General features: G+C 39.2%; 1 protein-coding gene across 1 annotated transcript; it reads left to right on the top strand.

The window, feature by feature from the left end:
- The first annotated feature begins 2,154 nt into the window (after positions 1 to 2,154).
- LOC141571323 (synaptojanin-2-binding protein) lies at positions 2,155 to 3,176 on the top strand. Its single transcript, XM_074331574.1, has one exon. It carries the CDS (start codon positions 2,251 to 2,253, stop codon positions 2,686 to 2,688), a length of 438 nt encoding a protein of 145 aa, XP_074187675.1. The 5' UTR covers positions 2,155 to 2,250; the 3' UTR covers positions 2,689 to 3,176.
- The last annotated feature ends 12,804 nt before the right edge of the window (positions 3,177 to 15,980 follow it).

Below are 15,980 nucleotides of genomic sequence, written 5' to 3'. Positions count from 1 at the left end.
CTGAAACTAATTTAAAAAGAACCCCAAAAATAAAATAATAAGAAGAAAATAAAAGACAAAGAGAGAATCCTAAAACCAGCAAGAGAAAAGCAGTTAGGTACCTACAAGGGAGCTCCCATAGCACTGCTAGTTGATTTTTCAACAGAAACTTTGCAGACCAGAAGGGATAGGCACAAAAATATTCAAAGTGATGAAAAACAAGGACCTACACCCAAGGGGTACGCTACCCAGAAAGGCGATCATTTAAAATTGAAGGACAGAAAAACAGCTTCCCAGACAAGAAAAAGCTATAGGAGTTCATCACCACCAAACCAGTATTACAAGGAACATTAGAGGGATTTCTTTAAGATGGAAGGGAAAAAAGAAAAGATGAATAAGATAGCAATAACTGCATATCTATCAACAATTGCTTTCAATGTCAATGAATTAAATGATCCAATCAAAAACATAGTGTGGCTGAATGGATAAGAAAACAAGACCCTTATGTATGCTGCTTACAAGAGACTTACTTCAGATTGAAGGATACACAAAGATTAAAAGGGATGGAAAAAGTTATTTCATGAAAATGGAAACAAACAAACCGAAAAAAAACGCTGGGGTAGCAATACTTATATGAGACAAAATAGACAATAAAACAAAGGCTATAACAAGAGACAAAGGACCCAGTAACCCTATTTCTGGGTATTAATCCGAAGAAACCTGAAACACTACTTCAAGGGGACCTGTGCATCCATATGTTCATTGCAGCACTGTGTACAATGGCCAAGATGTGGAGGCAGCCTGGGTGTCTGTTGATAGAAGAATGGATAAAGAGGAGGTGGTACATATATGTCATAGTATATAGTGGAATATTGCTTGGCCAGGGAAGAGAATAGGTTCTTGACATCTGCAGCAGCATGGATGGACCTAGATGGTATTGTGCTGAGTGGATTATGTTAGTGAAAGACAGATACAATGTGATTTCACTTATATGTGGAATCTAAAGAACAAAATAAACAAACAAAACAGAAACAGACTCACAGATACAGAGAACATTTTGATGGTTGCCAGATGGGAGAGGTGTTGGGAGCAAGTGAAAAAAGGGAAGGGATTAAGAAGTACAAATTGATTGTTACACAGTAATCATGGGGATCTAGGGTAGAGCATAAGGAATATAGTCAATAATATTGTAATAACTATGTATAGTACCAAGTAAATACTAGACTAGTCAGGGGGATCACTTCTTAAATTATATAAGTGTTTAATCATATGCTGAACACCTGAAATTAATATAAAGTAATACTGAATGTCAACTGTAATTGAAAATTTAAAAGGCAGGGGAAAGGTGAAGGGGAATAAGGTCCAAATTTCCAGGTATAAAACAAATAAGTCATGGGGATGTAATGTACAGCATGGGGAATATGGTCAATAATGTTGTGATAGCATAGTATGGTGTCAGATGGTTGCTGGACTTGTCATAGTGATCACTTCTTTAGGTATATAAATGTTGCATAATTATGGTGTACCCCTGTAACTAATATTGTACGTTGGCTATATTTTAATAAAAATCTTTTTAAAAAAATGAACCATAAATTTTCTACACAAGTAAATTTGAGAACGCTAAATTGGTTTCCTTAGATGTATATTAAAATTAAGAGTTGAAGGAAATATGCTGAACCTGATTTAACCAGTTAGTTTTACCTTGGGAAATTAACACATTTTGTGCATTGCCAGTATAAAAGTATGCTCCATAGGAGAAATTTTAAACAGGACTTAAAACCTACAGTGGCAATGATCTGCAAACTTTTAAATGGCTGGGAAAACGATGGAAGTAAAAATCAATCTAGCCTGTTTTTAAGCAATTAATAATGATCTGCATAAAGAGGTGGAGAGAAATTTTTAAAATCACGGACATACTGAATTAGAACCATTACCAGGACCAAGAAGGACACAGCAGTCATATAAAAGGAAAGAGAAAGACAAGACTTATGGGGCAAGAAATAACAAGATGAGATGAACTTGAATAGTTTAAAGAAATGTATAAAAAATGATTTAGAATATAAACCTATTCAGTTGTAGAGAGAGAATTGGAAAGAAAAAAAAGACTGGCATCACAATGGACAGTAAATTAAATGAGAACAATAAGCGACATTAACAAATAATGCAGAAAAATCGAAAGTGGTGTGTTTTGGGCGCAGCGCCGAGATTGATTCACCTTCACCTGTGCGAGCCCTAGTTGACCCAGGTGGGAAGCCAGACAGGCAGTAAAACATGAACGGAAGAGTGGATTATTTGGTCACTGAGGAAGAGATTAATCTTACCAGAGGACCCTCAGGGCTGGGCTTCAACATCATCGGTGGGACAGACCAGCAGGATGTCTCCAATGACAGTGGCATCTACGTCAGTCGCATCAAAGAGAACGGAGCTGCGGCCCTGGATGGGCGGCTCCAGGAGGGTGATAAGATCCTCTCGGTGAATGGCCAAGACCTAAAGAACCTGCTGCACCAGGACGCTGTAGACCTCTTTCGTAACGCAGGCTACGCCGTGTCACTGAGAGTGCAGCACAGGCTACAGGTGCAGAATGGGCCTATAGGACCTCGAGGTGAAGGGGAACCAAGTGGTATTCCCATAGCCATGGTGCTGGTGCCAGTGTTTGCCCTCACCATGGTGGTGGCTTGGGCCTTCATGAGATACCGGCAACAACTTTGAAAAGCATCCTTTCTTCCCGCGCTCCCGATGAAGACACATTTCTTCCTTCTCTCACGTCCTCCCCTGCCATTCTTCCGTATCTTTCCCTCTCTCTGCACAAGCTAACACATGATTGAAAGAAATTCCTTCCCATCCAGACCTTGCTGTTCAAAATCTCCAAATCCTCGTATTCTAATGGGAAAGTAAAGGCATTGTTTGAAGGAAAGCTGAAGAAAAGATTTGCTTAGAACAAATGAGCAGTTACACATGTTACTAGGACTGCCAATAGAAGTTCAGCTACAACCCAAAGAGGGAAAGGTCCAGTCTTCCCATCACCATGGGTGACACCAGTTTTCTTAGCTGGCATGCCTCAAAGGCCAGTTGTGTGATATAAGAGGAAGAGAGGATTTTTCTTTTTAATGATCTTCCTCAGGAAGTTTCTGTGGCCTTTATTTACTTTCTAACTACATACTTGGGTGCCTGTATCAAACAAAAGATAATGAGGAGAGCATTTTCACTTCTTTTAAAAACATATATATATACACACATATGCATATATGAAAGTATAATGGTAATGCCTTATGGAGAAATAAAGATGTAGAAAGCTATTCTGGTTTCTAGGTTTCTGTGAGGTATGATCTCTTAAAGTATGATGTAAGGTATGATCTTAATTGAAGTATTTGATACATAGTGGGAGTAAGAGACAGTGAGCTTTACAGGATGCCCCATCTGAGTCATTGAAAAAAAAAATCGAAGCAATTAATTTAAAATCTTAGAAATCTTATTCCCATAATACTAAGGTGAAGTTGAGGTAAAATGCCATAATCCAGCTTTGCACAAGTCAATCTGTTCAAAAACCTTTGAGATTTAAAGATAAATAAATCTTACCTTAGTGACTTTTTTGCTACCTCATGTCCTGTGAAAGATCAACTGGAATGATTGTGGTCAAAACTATAGTGATGGGGCCAAACCAACCCAATGAAAATACTCTAAAAAGGAAAAAGTGCCTCCATGGGGGCACCTGAACCCTCTCAGGCTGTCTGCTGGTCTTCTCGAGTTCTAATAACAGGCAGAATCCAAGAGAAGGAACTGCTTCCTGGCAGGATGGGCATGACATCTGCCTTGCTTCCGGTTCAGTTAAGTTTAGAGGGCTTGGATTGCTAGTTTTTGAAAAGCCTCTATGTAAGGGTTATGGCTTTTAATGAATAAACCATTTTGTGGGAAAAGGGGGGAAAAGAGTTTTGTTTGTTTTAGGGGGTAAGGAAGTTTGGTGGGTGTTTCATAGGGAAACCTTGAGAGAAGGATACAGATGAGTGGGTGCTAGGAAATACTAAGATTATTAATGAGATGGGAATTGAAAGTTGGTTTTCAAGCACTAATGGGGTCTCCCAAGGCTAATTTTCTGGCTTCAAGAAAATCATTTCCAAAAAAAAATTATTTCCATCCTACAAACACACTGGCAAGACTAGGCCTTATATAATATTGACAGCAAGAGTATGAGGCAATGAGTTGTGTCTAATTTTTAGCATGGATGACCTAATGAGTATTTTACAAATGTTGATTGTTTATCAGCTTTGTTAAGACACTTTTACAAAGAAGTAAAATACATATAGCCTCCACTCTAAGGGGTTTTTTGGTCCCAGTTGGGACAAGAAAACTTATATATATAAAAATGAAATTAGCTGTATAGGCAGGGCAATGTAAGTTGGTGTCACATTTATATTGCATACAGCAAAAGAGAATGGTTACTGAATTTGAGACACTTGAGAAAGTTCCATGGAGGAAGGCGACAAGTTGATGACCCTTGAGCTCAGTCTAGTAGGAGAATTCATAAATAGATGAAAAGTTAAAAGTATATCAGCAGATTAAATAAAAGTTGAAAACAATAAAATAAATGGTACTATTCAGAACACGATGCAGCAGCAAAGATGTGCAGACAACCATCACTTTTTTAGGAATTCAGAAAAAGAAAGCTGTCATGTAATGACATGAGGCCAGAGTAGAAAGGGAAGGCTTTTAAAAATAAAAATCCCAGAAAGACTTTGCCCTCTCAGTCAACTATTCGTATAGGGAGAAACTTGCTTTAAGCAATCCTGATGTGACTTACGCCTTTAGACCTGAACTGTTCAGTGCCTTTGAGATTCACTCGGATGATTGCGCTTGTAGGTTCCACAGAGAAACGCTGACAGTGTTCCAGTTCCCACCGCAACCTGCCCCACTGTGGAGGCACAGCCCGATGCCCTCCCTGTATCTGGAGGTCTGTGCGGTAGCTTCTGCAGTGGGTCTGCTGCGTCCAAGATTCAGCTCAGGGTCTGGACATTAACTCCTGAGAGGACCCGACACGTGCAAAATGAAGCACAATGGCAAGCAGGAAGGAATGCTATTTAGTTTTTTATTTGTTGACATGTATGTAAAAGAACACCCATCCCATTGTCGGTGGAAGTTTTGATTTGGTTAATAATAGGGATTCTGATGCACTTTAATAATTTAGGTTTTCTCTGGAATTAAATAGCACTTAAAGATCAACATACTAAAGTTTTAGGCAGATATGCTATTACATTATTTCTGATTTTCTAGAAGACTTATAGATAAGATATCAGAGTCCATTGTAGGTCATTAAAAACATTCATGCTCTTTATAAATTCAATCTAATATTTCTGGCACTTTATAGATTGTATCTTATATTCCTACCACCTAAATTACTGTATTCAAAGTTTTAAAAAATGAATGAAAGTATTTTTAAGACGATATACTTAAAACACTTCTCTATATCACATTGCTTCAATCATCTATTTCCTTCTGCCAAGTTTTAATCTGTGCGATTGATTTAACTTAATCACAGCATCTAACCATGTATAATGGAAAAAAGAAATTAATATTTGTTACTGCATTCTGTGCCAGGTACTGTACTAAACCCTGATTGGTAACACTGTTTATGCCTCACAACTCGGATCTAAGTATTGTTATAAAGACACTAAAGAAAAGATAATAAAATTACTTTCCTAAGGTTACATCAGTGGTAATAATAGAATCAGGATTTAAACTCAACTTCAGGTGCCACCATCAATGATACTTCCTCACTGGCAGTGGTTGTCAAAGTGAGGTCTCTGGACAAAAGCATCAGCATTATGTGAGGACGGGTGGCCAGTTAGCTCAGTCGGTTAGCGCGCGTGCTACTAACACAAAGTTGCCGGTTCGATCCCCACCTGGGCCACTTTGAGCTGCGCCCTTCTTTAAAAAAAAAGGGGGGGGAGCATTATGTGAGGACTTGCTAGAAAAGCAAATTCTTGGGCTTCACCCCAGACCTGAATCAAAATGGGGAGGGCACCCACCAATCTGTTTTAATAAGCCCTCTAGGTGACTGATTCAGCTAACGTTTGAGAATCACTGCTGTATGCCAGTAATTGTCCCCTTTTCCTCAGGTTGGAATTATCTAGAGAGTTTGTAAAAATTCTCATGCGTGGGCTGCACCTAGATGAATTCAATAGAATCTCGGGGATGGGACTCGGGCCCCAACAAAATTAATTTCATCACGTGATTCCAGTGTGCAATGTCAGTAAAAAATGCTGTATGGCATTTAAACCTAGACACTACATAAGTTACAGACAGTGCTCCAGCCAAAAATGAAATTTCTCTAGGGCCTTTTTTAGAGACCCTCTCTTCGTGAGCTGCTTTCCCAAGTATAGGTGTAGAATAGGAAGTGGCTTCTTATTTGCTAAGGACTGACCAACCTCCAGCAAAATGTATTAGTGGGTGTTTCAGGTTGTGCATCTGTTAACGAACCAAATGTAGAACATTGGCGTCAAAGGGAACCAGAAAGATTCTAGGATGAATCTGTCCTAGAGATGAGAAAATCAAGGCTCAGAGAGGTGAGCTAATAACCCAGAGCAAAGACAGTTTGTTGCAGAGGTGCTCTTTCTGTCTCATTTATGTCTTGAATGTGTCCACTACATGATCATATGCAAAACTATCCTTTTTATCTTAGTCCATTTCCATCTTCTCTCTTTGGACCTTAAATAAAGACCAGGAGAACTGATTGACAGCTTAAGTGTACTGCAAGCATCATGCAAAATTGGGAGATGCCACAGAATAATCTGAGGAAGACCTAAGACCAAGTTCAATTAAGTGAGCTCTTCTGAGACTAATTCCAGTAGTTCTAAACTAGAGAAGTATGTTTTTTTGATGTTGGACATTGTTTTTATTGTGTAAATAAGCAACTTAAGATGTATTTAAGAAATGAAACAACATAAGGAATATTAAGCTGTCAAGTATGTACGGGAGTGGAGTTTATGTAATTTCATGTGGAGTCAATAAAGATTTTATTCTACTCAAAAAACAAAACAAAAAAAAACAAATAATGCAAAGGTGTTAGTGGCTTACACATGGAATGATAATTCATCACGGTATCACAGGTGTGAACCCATTCTGTATGTGCAGAAAACCATGCCGCACATACCCATGTTGTCTCTGTAGGGAGTGTGCAGATTGTTAAGGAGAAACCAGAAAACAATTAGTTAAAACATGACTTTTAAAGGCATTTTAAGTTTGGGGTACAAAAGCAGCAGAATCTGGATACTAATGAGGGTCCCAAGAATGTCTCAAACATTAGGAAAGTATATTACTTACTCATAAAATGCAGCAGAGCAAGGTTTCTCCAGAGTTCATGTGTAAAGAGAAAAGGCCACTCAGATGCAGAAAGCAGCCACATCCCCTTCCTCACAGACTAAGGACACATTCCCTAAACTGAGGGTCCGTGATTCGAATTAGTGACTCAGTGAAGTGACAAATTATACATTACAATATGTCATGTGTCTTTGGGGTCATATACAAGTTGTTTTAACTAGCAGATCTTCAAATTTACATTAAAAGTTTTGGGTGTGCTTATTAAAATGTAAATTTCTAGGCTCAAAGACTCTGTGTTTTAATAAGCACCCAAGATTACTTGAATGGAAGTAGCCTTCGGCCTCCACAAGAGGTTAATATTAAGTGTGTAATTCTAAGGGGATAAACTATATCTTGATCCAAGACAGCAAATAGAAAGATACAGTGCCCCCAAGGATAACAGATTGGCAATTAAATTACATGTGAGCTGAAAACAAAAATAATGTGTTGTATAATCAAAGCATCCTTGAAGGTTTTGGTGAAAATATAAAACAAGAAAAGGATAGACTGATGGTCTCTTGAGTTTTCTTCTATGTCAGGAGTTTCGTAACAGTAGAGATTATCCTTGAAAGACAGTTCAACTTTATTTTTTATTTTTTTTTTACTTTTTTAACTGAAAAGCAAAAATGTTTCACAGTTTAATATATGAAGCCTTTAGCTGAAGAACAAGCAATAATTGTAGTTCTATAAATTGACTGGTAGGATTCCATCAACTACAAAAGCCAACAGCCTGAATTCTAGTTATTACTATGTCACAGTGCATAAACAAATACAATTTTCATTGCATTGACTAATTATGTTTTTTTTAAAATGTATCAAGTAGGTACTTAGATAAATGCTTCTATGTTTTGTGGCTCCTCCAGTGGAACTGTTTCTGTTGTTAAAGAATGTGAAATTACCCAGCATTACCTCCCTCATCCGTTGCCTTGTTCTCAATAGTAGACCCAAATCTGCTCTAACTCTGAGACTCAGTAAGACTGTAGTACATAAACAAGCTATTAACTACCCTGAAGAAGAGTACAACAATGTATAACCTCAGTAATGCTATAGAATGTGATTAAATTACAGTTACAATTGAGAAAAAGAAACCAACCAAAGTAGCAAAAAATAAAGTAAAATAATTAAAATAAAATAAAACAAGGCCCATATCACCTGCTATAAGACTGGGAAGACTCACATCTGAAGGTATGTGATTTAACTGAAGAAAAACAGTGTATCCATTTAAAACAACCTCACTTTGCTTATCCTTTTTTAGGAAGTGCCTTAACTCCAACACCATCTTAGCTAGTGCTGTTCCAACTTCCACCTTTTAGAAATGCTCCTACATGGTGATTTGCATTAGGTTTGTGTCGTGCGGGAGACCCTGCTCGCTGCGCCATTTGTCGTGCAGGGAAGCCTGCAGGGTCTCTGCTCCCGCTCCCCATACAAGAACGCAGGATATGGTGAGGCCAGAAAGGAACACCCACGGAGCCATAGGCAGGGGAGTCATATCACTATATTCTCTCTGGCGGCACTATATTCTCACTGGAGGCTGGATCCACACTGTCTGCAAACCACCATCCACGCTTGCCAGCCCAGCCGCCATCTTCTTGCTAGCCCCCATTCTTTCTCTCTCCTCTCTCTCTCTCTCTCTCTCTCCTAGCGTAGCCACAGCAGTTATATCAGTGGCCAATGGCTCACTGGTTACAGCTGACGGCCAACTAGCCACAGCTGATGGCCATGCAATCACAGTTGGCCATTTACTACCTGAGACAGCACCTGCCTATGTGAGGCCGAGAGCCTGGAAACTACTTTCTGGGGCTCTGCCCCCACAGTTTGTTTGTCCAAATACAGTACCAGCTGCATTCAAACCTTCTCATTCAACTCTGTAAAGTCGATCTGTGAGTGAAGTCTTTCTCATGCTCACCCTCAGAGCAGATAGACCTGAGTACCAGCCAAATACTCAGAATCAGAAGCAGGATCCCAAGATGTTCATGCTAATATGTCATGCTGTCTCAGGCGTTCTGGAGTAGGAGGACACAGAAGGACAGGTCCAAGTCGGCAGGGAGACAAAAAGTTTCAAACACCAAGTGCAAATGTCAAAGGCAGAATCTGAGTTGTAAGAAAGTGAAGATGTTGGGTATCCTTCATTAATAGAGTAGCTTTATCATTTTACTTTGTCACCCCTTAGAAATTATGCTGCGTCATTGACAGGTAAAAGAGCAAATTAAATTTTCTGAGTTTAAAGATGACTTGTTAGATATAATGTTGCAGAAAAACGGTGAGGACCGAGAGACACAAACGGCACCCAGAGGGCAGGAGAACTCAGCTTTTTTACACTAGCGGGCCCAGTGGGATTGTTCCCAAAGAACTGAGCACTGACTGGGGTCAGGCGCTTTTTTTTATATGTTTAGGCCTCTGGGTTGGGGGGGAAATCTGGCCGGGGTGCCAGAGAGATCCGTCCCTATCAGCTGTGATCCCTCAACTTTGTTTTGACAGGGAGGCCTCTAACCATGGTGCCTGCAAGAGTCATCTCTGATAAGGTATGGGAGGAGGAGGGGGACAGAGCTCTGAGCCGGAGGGCCTGCAGGAGACAGCTCCGATAAGGGGGAGATTGAGCTCTTGGGGGGACCTGCAGGAAAAAACCGTCCCAACAATAATATTCTCCCAGGTTGGGAAGAGGCCTGATCATAAGATAAATAATCATTCTTGTCTACACTCTAGAAATGAGACTCTGTATTACTTCATTACTTTTCCAGAGCATGCTTTAGAATTATAAAAGATGCCTTTGGTCAACCTGGCATACCATCTTCAGTGACTGTTTTTTTGTGTTTTTTTTTTTTTTTTTATTTTTTTATTTTTTTTATGTTGGATGAACAGGTAGACCTTGCCAACTCAGTTTAAGATCGACATATTTAATGGGAATTAAATGATAAATCTTCTCTGAGATTCCTTAAGAGTCTTTAGGAGCTTAATGGAAGGAGGGTGGATAGGAAAGTCAGAATCCAGTCAGTGGCTCTTGCTTGTGGCAAGGCTCATTTTTAAAACCACACCTTTTTATCCTCCATGATTTCTGATCCTCATTTTCAAGTGTTATACAAAATAGAAGATAAATAATAAAACACAACATGGTTAAGATTAGTCCATGCATGGGACAAAGATGAAATTGAAAAAAAAGAAAATGGCATCGTGGTCACGCAAACAAATTGATCCAAATACCAAACAACGTTAAAGAATCAAACAAGGCCTTTTATCTGAATTATTAGAATTCCTTGAAGCAATAATACTCATGATTGTCCCACAACAGAAACTCAGAAGTCTCGTAAAGGAGTAATTTTAAGTAGGCAACAATGCATATACAGCTTCTGTCAACCTTACAATTATAGATCAAAAACCAGAGGCAGAGGGATCTTTTCCACGTATTTTTGGAGACCATGGAACATCATAGAAAAAGTACTGTTCTTTTGAGTTCTGGGCTGCTTCTTAGCTGTTTGAGCTCAGGTAAGTTCCTGAGTTTTGTTTGTTTGTTTGTTTGTTTTTGTTTTTCATCTGTAAGGTAGAAATTCTAAGAACCACCTACATACTTTTAGACCAATGTTTTGAAGGTGTAAGAGAACATTAAGGCATATAACAGTGTTACAAAACTGCAAAGTGCTTCACAAAGTTATCTGAGGAGACAGTCATGCTTTCTGTGTTCTGCAGAACTCTGGTTGTGCTTTTCCACAATAACACGTGACAGTCTGGCTTCCGCAGTATCTTTATTCTTCTAGACATCACTTTCTTAGCCTCTGACCACTTCATCCTTAGCCTGTCCACACAAGCAAATGCCATCCTCATTAGCGCTCCTTCACAAGCTAATTAGGTTTCGCAAGTAAAAACATACTAGCTGGTGATTATATGGGTGGCTTCTGTTTCTCTGGAAAGGGCTCTCATTTCTGGTGACTTCTGAGATATTGTGTTTCATTGGTAGCTGGGACTTCACTGCACACAGGAGGCCTAAATGTTGACTTGGATTCCTCTGTACTCCTCTATCATCTGTACCAATTAAGTTTGCTCAGCTCCATAGTCATGGACTTCTCTTCTGACCCAAGTCAGTCATCTCACAATGACTGCCCAGAATCAAAAGACATTCCAGAAGAGAAATGCTAGAAAATTCAGTTTCCATGAGGAAAAAAGTAATAGCAGAGAATCAATTTTAAATGTCAGTGACAACTCCAATTTCTTGAACACCTACTGTGGGCCCGTCACTGTAACAATGCTTGCACACATGACATAGAATAATAATTCAAAGTATTAATGTAGGTGTTTTTTGTCCATGGGTTGTGCCCCTTTTAACGCCCACTCCTCCCAACCTCCGTCTAGGTTGAGAACAGAATTTCTGTTTGCTGTTTTCTAAGAAGTTTGAGGAAGAGTGATTGTGTTCACAATTTCCACACCTACTGAGGAAATAATGCTGGATGTTCCTGCAAGAAACACGGGAAAGGGAAGGTATTTGTACATATAAACTAAATATCTAGTAGAAGCAGGATATATCTATATCAGTAAAAGATTTTCTTTGGCTTGGATAAGAACAAAAGAAGAGAGAAAATTCTGTGGATCCCAAGAACAGAGAAAACTTATCCCCTAGTTTTCAGCAACAAAGGCAACAGGACTGGAGAAAGGGGCACCTGGGATATGGGCCTCTAGAGAACTTCACAGATACTCTGCACTCAAGCTGGGCAATGAAGAGAGAATCAAAGCATCAGGATCTGAAGGGGCATGCACACTGCCGCAGTGGATGTCTCCAAAGCCAGCTGGGTTCATTTATGACCTCAGACAAGACTCTAAGTCTCTCACCAAGATCTAGCAGCCCAAATCTTGCCACTGTCGAATATCCTCAGGCAGTGGATACTGTTCCCCCAAGAAAAGGAGAATGAAATTGCAGGTACAAATTCAATTGACTTTTTATCTTTCTATCTCTACTAGCCCAACAGAAGAAGCATTCAGAGTCAGAAATTATGAGTTAAAGAAAATGAGGAAAGCTTGTTTTCTTCCAGACCTGGATTTATAAGTCTAGATTGATTCACACTACATATTTATGCATTAATTAATCCCTATAACAGCATTATAAAGGAGGAATCACTCTCTCCCTTTTTATAGAGGAGAAAACCTGGAAAGAGAAATTGAAGTAGCTTCTCAAGATAGCATAGCTAGTTTATGACCATGCTGGGCTTTGGCCCTAAGTCTCTCTGACTCCAAAGTTATCTTATCTGCTATCCTATAGTCCCCATATCCCAAGGCTGAGTGGACTAGGAGAAATTTAGTGTTGGCCAATTATAGTACTGACTCTTCTTAAAGGTAATGTGAACCTGGAATGCACTCTTGCCTCGTCATATTAGCACAGAGATAAAGTGAAAAGAGATTTTTGGTTTTTCGGTCACAAAAGTAAACCCTACCAAACAATACATTTCATGAACATTTGTGCTTGACTTTCATAGTTGCTGTTACCATTTTGAAACATGAATGAGGTTCTTCATAGGCATTTTTACAGCTTAATTGTTCCACCTGGTTTTGCTTGGTTGTGGCTCAGAAAGGACAAAGCTTGAGAAGGATCAAAATCCATCTAGAGTCATAAAGTAATTTACTGAAGATCGGAGACTTCACTGATCTGGAGAAAACTTTGGCAAGCCCCAGGAGTAGAGAAAGGAACTGGGAATAGTTCACGGCCACTCTCTGGGGCCCCATATGCATGAGAAGGAGGCCACCAAAATAGTTGCCCCCTGAAGATGGGCACTTGTGCACCGACCCCAAGGGGGAAAGAAGTTGTAAGACAGTGTACCAGCTGGAAAAGCAGTGCCCTGTGATATTCCAATGAGCTCCTGTGGAGGTTACAGAATAATAGTTTCTGAAGAATGCAAGGAAGGTTGAAGTGTGGACATGGGGGGCTGGAAACAGATATATGGAAATAATGTGATCAAGCCAAATGGAAGACAGGAATGAATGAAGGACAGGAAAAGGGATTGAAAAGAAAGATGTCAGCCTTGACTGACTTAAGAAAGTCGGCCAGTTAACAAATTCCCGAGAAGGAGCCTGGGTTAGTTCATTTTGCATCAGTTATATTGTAAGTAAAGGAAACATAGCAGAGAAAAACAATCATTATGGAAGGAAGGGAAAGATAGTACACAAATACATATTAAAAAACAGACCAATCTGATTTTATCCAAGATCTGACACTTTAAAATGTATTACAGAAGAGCCTTCTGTAACCATTTTTAAACATCAATTTTCTCATTTGTAATATGGGCTGATATTATGATAGTTGATATTTTTATTATTATTATTATTATTATTATTATTATTATTTAAAGCTATGATTGATTAAGCACTTGATATATGCTAGGCACTGAGGTAAACACTTTAAATGAATCCTCTCACATAATCGTTCTAATAACTAAAGTCCTTTTATGGTGCCAGACTCGTGCTACTGGTAGGTGTTCAATAAATTGTGGCTACTATCAATATTGCCCTTGAGAATGTTCTTTTTAGCTAGTTAATGCCTAATCTCCATGATATTCTTAATAAATGTCTATTACTATTCTGATGCCAGATGGGATTAGAATGATTTCATTTCTACTTCTAACCTAAATTTCAGATAGATTTTCCTTCTCAAAGAGATGCAAAACATGTAAACTGTCAGACCTTGTATTGTGATTGCTGTATCAATTGACTTGAAGGTGATCTTATTAACTTTTTAAATTTCATGATTATCAAAAATCAACATCCCAACGTCTTCCAAGACTGATAAGGAAGCACATCATCGAGGGTACTGTCACTTTTACCGTGTGTCTCATAACATCAGCTGTTTCATAATTAAATAAACTATCCTAAGGGCTATGTCGCAGTATTCAGAAGGAATGCTACTTTTCAATATTTTCAAATCTAAACTTTTTGTCATGGGTAGTCTTGATTTAAATTCTTCAGTAGAATGATTAATTTGGTAACAAACAGTTTTAATAATATTGTCAGCAGTGCTTGGACACATTAACAGAGTATTCTGGATACGACGTAGACAATTTAACTCAAAGGTGCTGCAGTCAATCAGCTTGCATTTACCATTAAGCTAAGTTCGCAAACTTGTTGCAACGCTGTTGCTAAACACTTTTGATACCAGAGGGATTATTCATTATGAATTTGTACCAACTGGACAAACAGTTAACCAAGTTTACTATTTGGAAGGCTGAAAAGGCTGCATAAGAAAGTTAAAGTGACATGAACTTTTCGCCAACAATTCATGGCTCTTGCATCACGACAATGCACCAGCTCACACAACACTGTCTGTGAGGGAGTTTTAACCAGTAAACAAATAACTGTATTGGAACATCCTCCCTTCTCACCTGTTCTGGCCCCCAATGACTTCTTTCTTTACCTGAAGAGAAAGGAAATACTGAAAGGAAGACATTTTGATGACATTCAGGACATCAAGGGTAATACGATGACAGCTCTGATGGCCATTCCAGAAAGAGTTCCAAATCTTATGATTTTCAGAAAAAACAGTGTTAGAACAAACAAACAAAAAACATGTAGACTGGCTACAAAGACGTTGACGTCAGCCAGGACCCATAACTCTTATGCATGCCACGCTGGAAATTCCCACTTATGTATGCAATTATCTCACTGATGTCCATATAACATTTTCTTTCTACTGTCACTAGCTGAGTGAAAACAAGTTCTTTACTCTTCCATTCCTACACACAATGTTACTGAAAGGTGTGTCCACATGTGCTGTGAGAAGGTTTTTGATCAAATGTTTGAAATTACTATACTTTTCTGCATTCGCAAGAAATAAGAGTGCTCTCCAGGCATTAATTTTAAAATAAGTGACTTCTCAAAATGGGTATGCTATTTTATGTATTTGTTTACTTGTATTCGTCTTTAGCACCTACCACAATGTAAAGTCTGTGAGGGCAGAAACCATGTTGGTATTCTTCCACATTCAGAAATACTTACTAAGCACATCCAAGGTGGCAGGCATCGTTTCTAGGCACTGGGATACAGCAGTGCACTGACATTCAAGCAGTGGGAAACAGATGAACAAACAGAAAGAAAGAGTAGGTGGTGATGTTATACACACTATAGCAATATGAGAGAATAGAGTGCTCCCAGGCTGCTGCAATGAGAAATTGTTGGGACGAACGGAGTCTATTTTACAGAAGTATACAGGGAAGGCTTCCTGATAAATGTGCCCGTGATCATAAGAAGAAGAAGGGCATTCCAGGTAGAGGGGGCAGTAAATGCAAAGACCATGAGCTTGGGATCGGCTGTGTGTGTTCACAGAATAGCCATCAGGCATTGTGTCCACCCCAGCAGGGTGGACAGGAAGACAAGAGGAAGAGGTGAGACTGGAATGAATATCATACTGGAATGGCAAGGCCCTTAATTTTATTCTGGATGAGGTGGGAACAAAACTGGAGAGTTTTGAGCAGAGAGTGACAGGATCTGACTTATGTCTTAAAAGGACGGCTTTCGCCTGTTTTATAGAGAATAACCTAGAAGGAGTTAGGGTCAAGGGAGAACAGCTAAGCGATTATTGCTGTAGTGTAAGAAAGATCATGATGGTATACACTGATGATGACAGAAGAGAGCATGACAGAATGCAGTGATTGCTGCAAAAGGGAGGGACATAGGTCAGATTC

Source organism: Rhinolophus sinicus, linkage group LG04 (assembly GCF_036562045.2).
Source record: "Rhinolophus sinicus isolate RSC01 linkage group LG04, ASM3656204v1, whole genome shotgun sequence".
In the NCBI taxonomy this organism is placed as follows: Eukaryota; Metazoa; Chordata; class Mammalia; order Chiroptera; family Rhinolophidae; genus Rhinolophus; species Rhinolophus sinicus.
The sequence above is the reverse complement of the archived record's forward strand: the minus strand, read 5'-3'. Positions and strand labels throughout refer to the sequence as shown.

Bases quoted from the DNA above. Each gene is read 5' to 3' on its own strand.
- LOC141571323 (XM_074331574.1), top strand. From the start codon at position 2,251: ATGAACGGAAGAGTGGATTATTTGGTCACTGAGGAAGAGATTAATCTT.